This window comes from Phodopus roborovskii, unplaced genomic scaffold (genome assembly GCF_943737965.1).
Source record: "Phodopus roborovskii unplaced genomic scaffold, PHOROB, whole genome shotgun sequence".
Classification (NCBI taxonomy): Eukaryota; Metazoa; Chordata; class Mammalia; order Rodentia; family Cricetidae; genus Phodopus; species Phodopus roborovskii.
Genome location: NW_026125546.1, coordinates 5,601,853 through 5,617,964, shown reverse-complemented (window position 1 = coordinate 5,617,964; position 16,112 = coordinate 5,601,853). Strand labels below are relative to the sequence as shown.

The 16,112-nt window shown below is 38.9% G+C and overlaps 1 protein-coding gene across 1 annotated transcript in view; it reads left to right on the top strand.

The window, feature by feature from the left end:
* The window catches only part of Vps50 (VPS50 subunit of EARP/GARPII complex), an 89,451-nt gene that overhangs the window by 6,243 nt on the left and 67,096 nt on the right, over positions 1 to 16,112 (top strand). The window contains exons 2-8 of the mRNA XM_051177192.1: positions 531 to 599; positions 10,370 to 10,492; positions 11,683 to 11,754; positions 13,597 to 13,650; positions 14,627 to 14,697; positions 15,001 to 15,118; positions 15,411 to 15,446. Of these exons, the coding sequence (XP_051033149.1) occupies positions 531 to 599; positions 10,370 to 10,492; positions 11,683 to 11,754; positions 13,597 to 13,650; positions 14,627 to 14,697; positions 15,001 to 15,118; positions 15,411 to 15,446 (543 nt within the window). The remainder of the gene's footprint in view (positions 1 to 530; positions 600 to 10,369; positions 10,493 to 11,682; positions 11,755 to 13,596; positions 13,651 to 14,626; positions 14,698 to 15,000; positions 15,119 to 15,410; positions 15,447 to 16,112) is intronic.

The following is a 16,112-nucleotide window of genomic DNA, read 5'->3' as shown; positions in this document are numbered from 1 at the left end:
AAACCTCAGCCAATTAGAAGTATACTAATGTAACTGATGCTTGCTTACTAATTACGTTTGAGATGACCTCACTGTCCCCGAAACTCCCCTTGACTGTGCTTAAAAGGAGCCTGCATGCTCCTCTTTGGTCATCACCATTTTGTACTGGTGAATGACCCCTGCATATGCTGGACTATTAAATGCTCTCTGCGCTTATATACTGTTTGAGCTAGAGTCTTCCTTCAAGTAAGTGTTACTGGGACACACAGCTTTAAAGTTGTGGTTAAGGTAGACTCCTGCTTCTGTGCTGAGTGTGCCACATGATACTCTTATTATTTTAAAGTACTCAGAGCACATACTTACTTGATTTCATATTTCATAGCAGACCATGTGCATTAATTGATAGTTGTTCTCAGCATGTATGTTCTATATTTTGAAGAAGGAAAATCTCATTTTAAAACTGTCATGTCTGTTTCACTAGGTGTGTTCTACCCTTTTACAGTTCTTTAGCATGATTAAATTGTGTTGATCTCTCTCTTCTTTTTTTTAAGGGTCTGAAAAGCCCTCCGGAGAGCCTCAGTGATTTTGATGCCTTTGAGAGTCTTCGGGTCCCTGGAAAGGTATTGATCTCTATGTATCTGGTGTGACTTCTCATTTCCCCAAGAGCAGATGGGGAACCTCTGGGTACTAATTGCTTCCCTGAAGCTCTGCTTCCCACAGCAGGTGGTTGCTTGGATAAGCTAGGTGATGTTTTTCTTTCATTATTCGGGGATGCAGTATGAGTCACTAGTAAAGCAAACACTGCAAAATTAATACAGTTAGGGTTTATTATAGCAACTTCTTGGCTTGAAGGCTGTAAACTTGAAGACATAAAGTAAAATAATTTATTAACTGACTTTTCTGACTTTTTAATGCTGTAGCATTCTGGGGCCCAAACTATATTTAATTATGTTTTTCTTTTGGGCAGAGAATTTTGAATAAACAAGTAAAACCTAACTTGTACTAAGTCTGATAGATTTCAGATTTTAATTTCCTAATATTTATGTGAACATCTCAGTCTGCAATTTAATGCATGCCACTTGAAAGCTAGCTGGCTTCCCCTGGAGACTGTCAGCCATTGTTAACCCTGCTGTTAGTGTCTGTGAATTGCTGCTGCGGCTGCTGCTTCGAGCTGTTCTGTGAATCACAGCTCTGCCACAGATAAAGGCATTCAAGTGATTTTAATTTGAGGATTAGTGTGTTTGTGTGTGTGCTGTGTGCATGTGTATGCATATGTGTGTGTGTGTTTGTGTATGAGAGAGATTTTGTTTTTAAACAGCTTTGTATGTTTTTACTTTTTTATTTTTTTGAACCCAGGGTTCCCTGCTTGCTAGGAAAGTAATCTACCACCAAGTTAAACCTCCAGTCCCCCTGAGCATTGTAATTAAAACATCCTTCTGCTGTGTCTTGTGTGTCTTGCATCTCAATACAAGAAGCTTTTTTTTTCCCCCTCACACTAGAATTTCTTTTATATTTTTATTTTATTATATGGGGTTGTATAGGGGCATTTTCATACAACTTTATAATGTACTTTGAGCACATTCCTCTCCACACCCCATTATCTGCCCTCTCTGAACCTTCACCCTCTTTGGTAGTCCCTTTTGTTACCCAGGTAGTTTAGCTTCTGCTTTCATGTCATTTGTATGTGTCCAATTTTATGTACTTATGGTCTTGGACCTGAAAATGGGAGAGAATATGCACTGGCTGTCTTTGAGGCTGTTACTTTGCTTAATACGATCATTATGTCCATTTTTCTGTAAATTACATAATGGCTGAAGAACACCTATTATGTATTTAAACCACATTTTCTTCATCCATTCCCTGATGTTGGCAACCTCTGTTGGTTCTGTAGCTTAGCTCCAGTCCCTGATGTTTCGGTGGGCATTGATGTGCAAGTCTGTCTGTGCTCTGTTGCCAGGAGGCTTTTGGGTAAATGTAGGGGAACTGAGCACCAGATTGCAGGGCAGGTCAGTTTTTAGTTAACTGTAGGTGGAGCAGTTTACATTCCCACCAACAGCAGTTCCCATCCTTGTCAGCCTGTGTGCTGTTTCTTCAATCCAGAATTCCCTTGTTCCTTATCTCCTCACACCCCAGTGCCAGTTCCTGTTTCCTCCAGACTCTTTCACCAATGGGGTCAGTTTTGTACTTATTGTTTAATCTTTAGTGGAGTTCAGATGCAAGCATAGTGTCGCAGTATGGTAAAATGCTTCCAATCCTTTTGTATGAAGTAGTTCAAAGACATAGACATCATATATATGTGTATGCAATTATATATGAATATAAGATTATAAATTATGTTATAAATGGTTGTGGTACAATTAGGAATTAAGTACTAACCATACATCCTAACTGATAAGCAATAGTCTATTATACATGATGGACATACATGTTTCAGAATCAATGTCAGGTTGATGAGTGAATGAATCTCACTTAAAATATGTGAATTTCTTAGTAGGAATGGTCTGCTGTCTTTATATCTCAACATGTCCACTGGTGGCAGTGGACTTATGCATAGGTTTCCTAAGAACCCTCTACTGTGTTTCTTTGAGATGTCTGACCCTGGGTAGAGTGTATAGTCTCGGGTCACAGGATCAACAAATGAAAGCAGGTGAGGTGAATGTTGTTACCTAAGCACCGGTCTTTTGGGCACATACTGCATAATGACTAGTAGTTAACAGAAGTGACGCCTCTGATGTAAGATTCCGTTAGATATGATGAAAAAGCCTCCCAAGCTCCTCATGCTTGTTTGCTCTCTGCTTGCGGACCGCATCATAAGCCCTGGGGGCTGCAGGGCTGCTACCCCTTCTCTAAGTGGCTCTGCACACATGAGAACTGGACAGTCCAGAATGGTGATGCTCTGGTGGTAGACTGAAGTTTGTTGTGCATCAGGCTTGCAGTCACTACCGAGCTTGACAACTAAGAGGACTACAGTTCTGTGATTGCTTACTCAATGCAGAGCAATGAGTATAAAGTAAGCATTGTTTACTTTAATGCAGAGAGAGAGAGAGAGAGAGAGAGAGAGAGAGTGTGTGTGTGTGTGTGTGTGTGTGTGTGTGTACACCCACCCACCGACCCACCCAGCCATTTTCCACATTTGCAAGCTTGATGTTTTCTTGTAGTGAATTTTCAGTGACAGTTTTGAGCCCCAACTGTGTACCAGACCGACTGTGCTCCACCATAGGAGCTGGTGATGTAGGGTGGAAAGACAGGTCCTTCCGGAAAGCTGAAGCTCTGCTCTTGTTACAGTCATGTCCTTGGTGAAGGCACATAGTACCCAAGGTGATTGTAGATTATGACAACAACCTTGAAGGAGATTGGGTGAAGAGGGGAACTCAGTGAGGCTGGGTTACTCTGCTTGAAGTGTGTTCCCCTCCCTCATGTTTTACAGAGGTGAATTTGAAATTTGGATTATGAATTTAGTAATCTGTCTGTTTCGTGGAAAATACAGTGATTTACTGGGGTTAAAACTACTCAATGGTGGGTTAAGATGGATATGCTGGTACTTACTTTATGCTCCTTATGCAATTTAAATGGCACAGAGAAACATTTAAGTACTTCCACTTAGTGGCATCACCACACTGTATGGGCAGAGCATTGAAATCATCCTTCTGTTCAAGAATGAACTCATTTCTTTTTCTCTTTAGGCTGTTGCATTCCGAGCCCCAGAGTATATTTAATTGTTTTTCCTTTGGGCAGAGAATTCGAATAAAAAATGGAACTCAATTTATACAAAATCTGATACATTTGAAGGTTTTAATTTTCTGATATTCATGTGAACAGATCGATTTACAAACTTAATGTATGAATTATTTTCTTTCTTTTTTCTTTATTATAGTATCTTTCAAGTTGGAGGAAGGAACTCTTAGTTCAGGAAAGAAACAGATTAGCTTGAGTTGGGGTATATTGGAAGACTGTAAAATAAAATCAGTGTGAATGTAGGTAGATTATTAGGATGGATCATACTGCCGTTGGTTAGGTTAAAAGTGATTAGTGTTTGCAAATTCCATGCTGGATGAATTCTCTAGGGAAAGGAGGCCAGTGAAGGGGAACTGAAGACTGGGGTGTAGGTCTGTATGTCGATGGGCCAGAGGTCCTGTTACTTGATCTTGTTTGTTTGTTTTGTTTTCATTTTTTTTTTTTTTTGAGACTGTAAGTTCTAAGGGGAGGTTGGGTGTGTGAATCATCTCCATGGTTGTGGAGAGCAAGAGTTAGTTCAGGGCAGGTGCACTAACCGCAGGGTCCTTAGAGACTGGCTAAGAAAGGCATGGGCTGGCCAGTGGTGGTGCACTCGGGAGACAGGCAGGTGGATTTCTGTGAGTTCGAGGCCAACCTGGTCTACAGAGTGAGTGCCAGGACAGGCTCCAAAGCTACAGAGAAACCTTGTCTCATAAAACAAAAAACTAGGGAGGGAAGGAGGGAGGAAGGGAAGGAGGGAAGGAGGGGGGAGGGAAACAAGAAACAAACAAAGAAAGGTAATGGTGTGTGTTCTGGTTTATTGCTCAGGCTAAAGACTAGCCTGCTGATGAGGCTGTGATCCAGACAGAGAAATGCAGAAGCCTTGTGTTGGAGGACATTTAAAATGCAGAGTCCAAGATTGAGGCTTTTACTGGATAGAGAAGGTGAAGGGTTCTGGGCAGCGCTGGGACTGCAGGCACTGAGATGGCTTTTCTACGCACAGGCACAGATCTTAGTCTTTTAAGAGGGGCTAGAGAGACCTTAAACTAAAGAAAGACAGAGAAGATGTGCACTGGGGTTTCTGTCTGATTCTCTGTGCTGTGTCTTCTCTCAGTAGGGCAGACAGCTTAATATTCAATAAAAATTTAATGTTTATAATGTCATTGTCTTCAGGGTTCTTCATATAATACATTTAGAAATAAAATCCTAGACTTGGATAAACTTTCCCTCTTTATTTTTATTTTTATTTTTATTCCCCCCCCCAAGACAGGGCTTCCTCTGTGTAGCTTTGGCTGTCCTGGAACTCTCTTTGTAGACCAGGCTGGCCTTGAACTCACAGAAATCTGTCTGCTTCTGCCTTCCCATTGCTGGGATTAAAGACATACATTACCACCAACCACCACTGGACATTGGGTTGACATTTAACTGTACAAGTATTTGTCTAAGGGTCAAATAAAAAAATTTATAATGTCTAACTTTTGTGATTTTTAACTAGAAAATGTAGTAAATTTGTATAATTAAAATAATTTTTTATTTATAACGTTTTTCATAAAATGACTACCTAATTTTATTGTAAGTCTGGATTAAAATGGTCATATTTTAACAGCCTTGTACAAACAAATGTTCATAAATTTAGTTGAGTCCTCCTTTCAAATTGTAATGTAACCAGTACTCCACTAGATGGCACTGAGAACCCGAAGAAAACAGGGTTTAAAGCCTGCTTTATTTAAAAAGCACAGAAACAAACCAAGGAAGCCACTGCATTTGATAGATTATTACTGTTGTTCTAGTGGGAATATAAGAAAATGTCCCATTTCCCCATGTAATCAGACATCTTGCAATTCATTATAATCTTATGTGGTACATGGTTTTAGGGTATCTGTGATCTGAAAATAGGTTTTGAATTGTTTCATTTGGAAGTAGATCAAACCAATATCTATCTGTTCAGTGATTTATGACTTTAATAATACTGATCGAATATTGAAAACTGTATTTTTTTCTTCCTATCCTCTGTATATGGCTTTTGGCAACTAAATTTATTTATGTTTTGCTTTCGATTAGAGCTGTATCATGATGTTAGCTTTATGAAATTGCAGCTTCTGGCTGCAGCAGTGGTAACAGGATGCCATTTTTGTGTTGCCGTTTTGGCTGGTGAAAAAATGCTAACAGTTAAAAGCAAAGCAAGCAGGAAAACAAAATTTCTCTTTCCCACTGTCCTTCCAACACACAGTGTTAGTCAGTATGTCTGTCTGTAGGCTCTCTGCCATCTAGGTAGATAATCGAGCATATGTAAACTGTGGAACAATAAAAGGAGCGTTACAGGAAAACAAAATTTCTCTTTCCCACTGTCCTTTCAACACACAGTGTTAGTCAGCCAGCCTGTCTTCTGTCTCTCTGTAGGCTCTCTGCCATCCAGGTAGATAATCGAGCATATATAAAAGGGGAGTTGAGGTTCCAGTATTTTTTCTGTTAGTTTTCTGCAGTGTTTTGAGCATTTGAGCATGCAGTGTTTGGAGAGTTTTATGTCAGCTTACATAACATAATTATGTAATCTGTTTGAATGAAAACCTAAATCTGTTACGTGTTTAAGCTGTTGTGTGTTGACTCTGACTGTGAGGGGGTATTATGCACTTACAACTAGTTACTTTTGGATTGACTCTGGCTCAGTTAGTATGGAGTTTTGGATAATTTGAAATGCAAAACTTAAAAGTTATTTTCTTCTTAAGCACAGATGCATTCTCTTAAGAGATGAATCCTTAGTATGAAATTGCTTTGTGAAGTGATCGTTTAGTTCTTTAGAAGCCATAAACATCCTGGAAATGTTTCATAACATCTTTCATTTGAGGGCTTAAATTGTTTTATGAATTTGAATTCCCATAAAACCATTTGTTTTTATGTTGAGATAAGAAGTAGCCAGCCAAAGCAGAGATATTGACTGAAATATCTGTTAGAATCATTTTTTCATAAAGTTACATTCATATGTGCATTTTATTTGTTCGCTTATGTAGCTTTATCTGCCTCTGAGATAAAGTGGGAGAATAAAGTGGTAATGTATTCAACCTGCGTGAGGCTGCTAGGGAAACAGGTCTAAAGTACCAAGTAACTGCTCCCTGACAGTCTCTTAAAGTAATCCTGCTTGCTTTATTCTGTTAATAGCATACCCAACATTTCTACTTATTGTTGATAGTAGCATATGTTATTTATTTTCTGTACAGGAAAACATAATTCTAATGTGTATCCATGCATATTTTTTTTTTTTAATCAGGGCTGGCTCTTTATTGCTTGATCCTGCAGCATAATTTCAGAATTGCAGTATGTTTTGCTCCTCAGTTTAAGCTTGGATTTCTCTCTGTTCTTCTGTCCTCTGAATGCCTCTTTCTTCCATCAGGTTGAGAGCACTTATGCCTTGGTGTCTTTTGTCTCCTTCCTTCCCTCTGCTCTGCCTTGCCGTTTGTTTGTTCATCAGGCCCCGCTTTAGTAACTGTTTAGGGCAAGGCCGAATTTTACCCACCTTTGGATGCTGTCATCTGGGAGTTTCACACGTTAGGGATAAAATTGCTGTTGCTGCATGTAGCTCCACGGACTGAGCAGGGGAACGCGGTGGGGCTTGTGAGGCGGCTAGCGAGCTCCTGATGGCAGTGTGGGCCGCTTTGATTTCTTCTTTTGCCTTCTCTGCTTTCATTTCCTCTGTCTGCAGTTAAACCCACGACTTTAATTGTTTCTTTCCAGCTTTAATTCTGAGGTGCAGTGATGTACATTTTCTGTAGTTTAGTGATTAGCAGTTAAGTGTTGTTGCGTTTTATAGCCTTGTTGACAGATTAGTCTTGGATTTTCACATTTTAGAGAACATTTATACCACATTAATCTTAGTACTCATTTAATCATAATGTAAACCAGAACACTTACTGTAAAATAAATTCTTTAGACACTCCATTAATAATATAACAATTGGCAAGACTGAACTATTTAATTCTAAACTTAGTTTAACTATCTCATTGTTGTAGCCTTTTTTTGGGGTAACATTTTGGTATGCCATAAAGAATTTTATTTGGTTCTATTTTTTCACGAGTTTGCCTTAGAATTTTTTTGTAGAAAGTCTTTTGTTATTTTGTATAAAAATATTATCTAACTCTTATAAATTACCTTGTCAGATTCTGTTTTAGATGAATTGCATATTTTTATGCATCTCCAATGCTAGGATGTGAGTTTTTAATTCTAGCAAAATTATGCAGTTATTCTACAATTTGCAATGTAGCTTCTGTTTATTTTTCTAATTTGCATACTTAAAATACTCCCACATCATGTAATATTTTTGCTATTTCTTGCTAATAGAAGCATTAAGAGTTTAGGGACCATGTTCACTGCCCAAACGGTTTTTGTTTCGTGTCCCTTTTGAATACAGTTGACTGTTGAATTATAGTCTTATCCGTAATTATAGGAGTGCTGTGAATCCTGGCTCTGCAGAGCATTAACGATGGAGAAAAGGAGCAGTTACAGTGTGAAGTATGGGGTCTGACTGAGCAGGCAGCCTAGCACTGCAGAAGCTTTTAGGGAGTGATTAGGTGCAGGCAGAGCCTGCCGGGCTGCACAGGCTGCGGCGCTGCACTAGGAGACAGCCTCTTTTGAACAATTTGAATGAGCTCAGCTGTGTTTGAATGAACTCACTGGATGGGTCCAAAGGAGGGCGTTTTTTTCTGGGATATAGTGGTGGACCAGGGTATTTGGTTTGGGTGGAGTCCTCCCTTGTGTGTTCTGTGTCTTTCCCTGCCTTGCTAGGCTTCATCGCTGCCCTTCACTTAGGATTGTTGTATCAGAGTATGAGGTATTCTGTTTTAGTTCTTTGTGTTCTCTGATGTTGACTGAGTAGATTGCTAGGAAGGAATAGCACCTGACCTTTGTACTTATACAGATTATACTGTTCTTATAAATTCATCACATTTTGAAATGTACATTGCTGAGATATTTTTAAATGAAATCACATTTTCCCTTTGGCAATTTTAATAACTTTAAAACAGATGAAAAATTAAAAACCTAGGTTTGAAGAGGCTAAATCAAATTTCCAAGGTTGCAGAGATGCAGCTAAAGCCGGAGAGCCCTTTGCCTCAGATCTGCCTACTTGGTACTGACTGCTGGACAGCATCAGCATGGTGCCATGTGCCGGTGCCAGTTATTAGTCTCTAATATTACTGATTTTGTAATGCTCAGCATTTCTTTTTGAATGGTACCAACTGCGTTTATTTTTTTGTGGTGCTTAGGTAACTTCACCCTTCTGAAGCTTCTATTTCAGATGCCCGTGTCTGTCCTTTTAAGGGAGGAAGTTTGCCAGAACATTCCAAACTCTATTTCCATTTCATTCTTCTCACTTTATATTTGCATTGAATGAGTAGAAGCTGCCACACAGGTGGTGTGGATTACGTACACACACAAGCACACATACACCCTGAACCAAATTTGAGTACCACTGTTCTAAGTGGGTTAGAGTTGCAAATAACTTTCCTAGAAGTGCAGCTTTTACTGTCTCACTGTGAGAGAGGGTGGGTTTTTTGTTGTTGTTGTTTGTTTGTTTTGCTTTTTGGTTTTGTTTTTGTGTGTGTGTTCAGGTGCTTGTATTCTTCTGGAGCCTTCTACCATGTTTTCTGAGACCAGCTCTCTCTCATGGACATTAGACTGTATCAAATATGCTGGGTGGGATAGCTAGAGAGCCCAGGAGTTAGCCTGTTGCTTGTTACCTCCCTGTTGCTGAGGTTATTCAAAGAACTAATTAAAAACAGTGTCTTTGTTTTGCAGTTGTTGTTTGAGACAGAGTCTTTGGCTTTTAGACAATCTTGCTGGATAGCTCAGGCTGCCCTTAGTTAGCCTTCCAAGTGTTGGGATTGTAGGCATGTGTACCTTACCTAGCTTAGCATACTATCTTGATTAACAGTGTGAGAAGTAGTGGATACCTAAATTGAGGAAATTTTCTAGCCAACCAAAGTTTTGTCAAATAATTCAATGAAATTGCATAGTACGAGGACACTAATATTAGGGATAAGCATCTGTCTGTAGAGCTTATTTAGAAGAAATCTCTGGCTGCCTCATTTTGTATCTTGAGAAAGAAGACCTTTTATCCAATACTCAGCTTTGGCACGCAGATCCTGAATTGCAGCGTTAGTACACATTGAAGGAAGTACCATAGAGCACAGGATGAAGCTTGTAACTCTGCCCTTGAGCCAGTGATACTCACTTAGCTGCCCTCCCTGGTTCCTGGCAGAGGTGGATGCTCACTGCCAGAGTCCCAGTGCTGACTATGTCCCACAGGTCATTCAGATGGTGTTTTGTTATGTGGTCACACAGATCTTAGAAAATTATTGGCGGGATAAAATGTGAGTCTGTGCTATGTGTCTATGATAGATTCAGGGAGTTGCTTGCATTTCTGTTGTTAAACATTTAAGTTCTTTTGACCTTTCTGGCATACAAGCAATTCAGGTTACAGTCTGAATTCCTTTTTTCTCCCTTCAGGAGAAAAGCAGTGTTTAGTGTTTGGCTGTTTTCTAGTTTTCTGGCTTCTAATTAGTTTGCGTCCTTTGTCAGAATGGCTCTCAGAAGGTGGCCAACTGAAGACACAGGCCATTTGTATCTGTGTGGACAGATTTTAACATTACACATACTATAATTATGACTATTTTTTTTTTTAAAGGAGGAATTCAGGGAGCTCCGAGAACAGCCGAGCGACCCTCAAGCGGAACAAGAGCTAATTAATAGTATTGAGCAAGTCTATTTTTCTGCGGATCCATTTGATATTGTTCAGTATGAGCTCGAGGTAAAAAGAAACTTTGATTAGAACACATCTGGAGCTTATTTTCTCAGTGCATATGAATGAACTTGTGAGATCTGAAGTTTGGAGGGAACTCGTGCTTTTTAAAACATTAACAGGTCTGTGATTATCACAATATGAACTTAATCAACAGCCAGCCCATGTTATTAAGTGCAACTTGAGAATGCTGGTTCAGGAAGAGCTTCTGTGCTTTGGGTTTTTAATTGGCACTCTGCAGCATGTTGCTATGTTGCTTCTCATCATATTTCCCACATTACCTAAATATGTTCAGAAAATGCTAATTAAAAAAATAAAATTTAATTACTTAAAATGTAAAATGAATACTTAGAAAAGCTATGTAAGACTTTTTACTTGTACTCGGGAAGGTGTGCAGACTGCCTTCAAACTCCTAGGTTTAAGTGGCCCTCCCACTGCAGGCTTCCGTGTAGCCATGATTACAAGTGTGCTACTCCAGCTTTTGGTCGTGACTGTGCATTGTGCTGAAACGCCTTCTGTACAAACAGTCTGATGCTGACAGTATAAACTTACGGGGAACTCCATAAGAAAAGTCAGAAGAGCAAATGCATCTTAAACTTGAAATCTGTTTCCCAATATACACAATTGCATGTTCTTCATACTGACTTATTTATAGTGTTGTCTGTCACAAAGCATTCAGTTTATTCATAATATCCCAGAGGGAAAAGTCTACATTGAGATTTCTTATACTTAGGGGTGGCAGGCAGAGTGGGGGATGAATGTTAGAATCTTTCCTTATTTTCTCCTGGCACAAATCACTTACAAACACTTTTTTCTGCTGAGTGGCCCGGTGGATCTGGCTTCCTGCAACAGAGTAGTGGCAGTGGGTGGAGCCAGGCCGAACGAGATTGAAGCCAGGGATTGTGGGAAACAGATACCTAGGCTTTTGTGATTGAAGTTGAACAAGGGAGGGTTGTACAAAAACATTGGAGGACAGTGGGATGTGCCACTGTTGCGTGTACTGTTTGTAGTTCTCTAGTTAGAAAGAGGTGTTCTGGGAAGTGAAACCAAATTTAACAGTTTAGTTTTTAATTCTTTGTGCGTGTGTGTGTGCGCGTGCGTGTGCGTGCGTGCGTGCGTGCGTGCGTGTGTGTGTGTGTGTGTGTGTGTGTGTGTGTGTGTGTGGTTTTTTTTTTTTTTTTTTTTTTTTTTTGCTATAGAAGCTTCCACCTGTTCTCAACCTGCAAGAATTAGAGGAATACAGAGACAAATTAAAGCAACAACAAGCTGCAGTAAGTAAAAGCATTTCTTCTTGGTGAACCTGTACATGAAAACAGAGCTGTAATGTTTCAGAGAAACCAGTACATTAATGTACACATATCCTGTTGTCCATCATGACCGAGATGACATATTTGTATTGTTTTGTGTCGCTGCACTTTTCCTGCTGTTGCTTTGATAGGTTTCCTCTTAGGGACTGAGGCACTGTCTTTGGTCCCTGGACGTAATTAAAGGTTAACTTTCAGGTGAGTAAGCCCCTGTAGGTGCCTGCCTTATGTATGTGACTTTCCTACCCAGGAAAGTAGAGCACTTTTTAATCTCAGAGTAAAAGTCTCCTGTACAGTTGAAATCTATGTAAAGGGAATGTAGAACTAAGACTCATGAAGTGGTCATTATGTGACTGTGACTGTGACAGTGGACAGCTTGCTTAACTCCCCTGACTCTTGTTTTACTTGTTCAGTGACAGGTGAGCCCACATTTCCTTTAATTCTATGAAGTCCTGCAATTCTTTATTCCCTTTGTGTAAGGCTGAACTTACTTTTATGGTAAAATTTGCTGAAAGATTAGTTAATAATAAAATGGTCTTGTTAAGTATTTTAGGCTAGAGGGGCATTAGTAAAAAAAATTGTTTGGATTTAACATGATTATTACTAACATATCTCCAAGTCAAGGAAATAAATGCTTCTGTTTTCTGTTACATGCAGACGTGTGCTTGGAGGTCTTGTTATGGGTAGGATAGCAGTGTTGGATACAGTGCAGACTAACAGGCACTATATCATCAGTTTTCTTTGTGAACTCATCTGAATAAAATCTGACAGGTTCTTTCTGCACATTGCACACATTTCCATATGGCATATTTTGGGAGGTAGAACTAGAGGTCCTGACTTCATTTTATTATGGCTTGTCTTCAGCACTTCCTTATGGGAACTGTGTTGTCTGAATTAAGCTATTGTTAGACCTACAGAATCTTTAGGATTCTTAAAACAATGTCAAGAGTTCACTTTGAGGTGTCTTCACTAACTGGTCCAAAGCTGTTTAAAGCTTGTTTATCTTAACTTTAATGAAATACTTCTTAGACAAAAAACAGCCAGTGTATATAGAACATAATTCATATAATTTCATAGATGTTATATGCAGGTTAAATAAGCATAAAAGGGTTAATGGAGTTATTTAATATGTTTAAAAGTTTGTTCTCATTTGGCCTGTGGAACGGGTGCTAACGGTGTACCCACTAAGTACCTGTCTGGCCCAAACTTGGTACTAGATGTCGTGTGTAGTTGAAAAGACCCCTAAAGTTTAAGGGCCTTATGTTCAAAATCCTTATAAAATGAACCTGTGCACATTAATATTCATTGAGTAGTTGAAGAACAAAAATCTTCATATCATTCCAACCAACCAACAAACCCAAACAAACCGACAAAGAAACCAATGTATTTTTAGTTTTTCAAAGAAGGAAGAAATGACTTACTTATTTTCCTATATGGTGCAAGCAGCTTCTCTTCCCCAGAGACTAATTATCTCTGTAAATTCAGTTAATTAAGTTTGTCTTAACAAATTTATTCATCTTTCCAAACCTGACCCTATCCCCTTAAAGATGGTTATTATTTTCTTTCTGTTTATTAAGTCAGAAAATGAAGCACATATTCCCAACATTCATAGGACCTTTCATTTCTAGTGAGGTTATATCCTTACTGTGTTAATTTATACTTACTTTGTAGCCTAGGTAAATGTTTACTGTTCTAGAAGTTACGGGGTGACGGGGACTTGTATTATTGGTTAAAATTTGAAATATATAGTATAGTGGAAAGTGTGAGGGCTTTTCGTTATTTTTTTTATTTGATTGTATGTTTTTGTAGGTCTCTAAAAAAGTAGCGGATTTGATTCTTGAAAAACAGCCTGCTTATGTAAAGGTAGGATGCTCTTTGCCACTTGTAGTAAAATTTTAAAATTGGTTGAGTGACTCAACTGAAACTTAAAACATTACAATTATTCTTTAGTCTGTATTCTATAGCAGTACAGTGTATGCATGTGTGTATACATTATTTGTGGCATTTTACTGAATTGAATATAGAAGAACCAATGAAAATTGCTTTCATGAACTTTGTGTTAGATGTATGGATTAGTAATTCAATCTGGGTTATGTAAGAATATGTTGCTATTGGAACTCAATCTGTACAGCTGAATCTGTGTCGTCGGAGGATGGTTTGGTGGGTAAGAACACTGGAGGCATGCGTACGAGTTTGGATCCCAGAGCTCATGGATTCTAGAAGTCATGTGAAGAGTTGGGTGTGTTGATGTGTGTGCCTGTAACCCCAGTGTTGTGGGCCTTGGAGACAGAAGGATGACTCAGTTTGCTGGTTGCCAGCTCAGCTCTGGGTTCAGTGAGAGACCATGTCTAAATGGAACACGGAAGAGTGTCAGAGCAGGGCTCAGGCTTCTTTATGCATGCCCTGTTCCACATAGCACACACATAACTGAAAAGGGAGGGAAAAAATGGAAAAGCTTTCAAAATTCATGGAAACCCCTTAGCAAACAGAAATCAGATTTGCCATATCCTTAATTACTTTGTAAAGTTTTGTTGGACAGAAACAGATATAAATGGATGTATTATTGGTATGTATTTCTGCTTGTAACAGATTGGGTTTAGATTTCCTTACAATGCTGACTAAATGTTTTGTCATTTGTCATTGTGGAAATCAATTGGAAGTAGGTATTTTAAATTACTTTTCATGTAATATACTGAGTTTTCAAGTTGAAGTATCTTTGTTACTAGTTTGTTTTTAAAGCCACGTTCCTTTGAGAACATTAGAGCTTTTGCTGTAGTGCCCTATGCATAGGAAGAAAGCAAATGTCTGAGACCATAACCTGTATTTCATCTTCCCACAGGAGCTTGAAAGAGTTACATCATTGCAGACAGGTCTTCAGCTGGCTGCTGTTATCTGCACAAATGGGAGGAGGTATTGCTTTCCATGAGTTTGTTCACTAAGCTCAAAACTATTTTAAGAGCAGTTGTGGATTGATTGTTGATACTGTGGCTGTGATGTGTAATAGTAAGTTTGTTCTGTCAACTTTTGCATTGTTTTGAGATGCCTATTCTTAGTCTCTGTACTTGGCTTACCATGGGCCATGAGCAGTTGATGGGTTGGTACCATTCCCCTACCGTGTTGAGTGCTCTTCATTTCAGTATTACTCTGCTCATAGCTTGCCTAACTGCACTCCTGTTGTAAAGAAAGTGCTCATGCTGTTGTTCCCTTCCACAGACATTTGAATATTGCAAAGGAAGGTTTTACTCAGGCTAGCTTAGGCCTTCTTGCAAATCAAAGGAAACGTCAGCTGCTAATTGGACTTCTGAAGTCATTGAGAACCATAAAGACATTGGTATGTATGAGTCACTTTTTAAAATTTAACCTTGTGGACTAGAGAGATGCTTCAGCAGTTAAGAGCCCTTCTAGAAGACCTGAGTTCAATTCCTAGCATCCCCTGTAGGCAGTTCACACCTGCCTGTGACTTGAGGTCACATGGGGTCTAGAGCATTTAGCTTCTTCAAGCACCTGTACTGGCACGCTTATACTGCCGCACCCCTGCACACACGATTTAAATCATAAAAATAAATCTTAAAAAAACAAGTTTCATAGCTGAAACAGATTTGATTTTGATTTTTCCTTTTCAGCAAAGAACGGATGTACGCTTAAGTGAAATGCTGGAGGTGAGCTAACAAACCTTGTAGATTTCTTGTTGCTGAATTAATATTGCAAAGAACAGTCATAAAGGACAAAATTCTGATCTGTGGGTTTTTTTTTTTTTTTTTTTTCTTTTTTGGTATCTGTCATAAGGAGACTATTTCATAGGAAAGGTACTTGAACCTTTTTTGTCAACCTATTTGGAAATGAAGTTTGTTTGGGAAAACAACTTTTTTGTTATTTTGTTTGTTTGTTTGTTTTTCAAGACAGGGTTTCTCTGTGTAGCTTTGGAGCCTGTCCTGGAACTCGCTGTTGTAGATCAGGCTGGTCAGTCTAACTCACAGAGACCCACCTGACTCTGCCTCCTGAGTGCTGGGATTAAAGGCCTGCGCCACCACCGCCCAGCTTTGTATACTGGCTTTAGGCTTTTGTTTTCATTCAAACAATCAAATTAAATTTCACAATTAGCATACAAAAGTGACTTGTGAAATGGGTAACATTTGCTTTGTATTTGATAGCTCTTTAGTAGTAATTAGTTTTCCAAGCTAGCCATCTGTTTCTTTTTGATATTTTCTGTTATAGTAAGGTTTACTAAAGCATAATGACATATTAACTATTATGAGAAACTTACACTTGATCTTTATGGAGTAGGTACTTTGTCATTATCTTAATTTGAATTATATCTGTTTGGT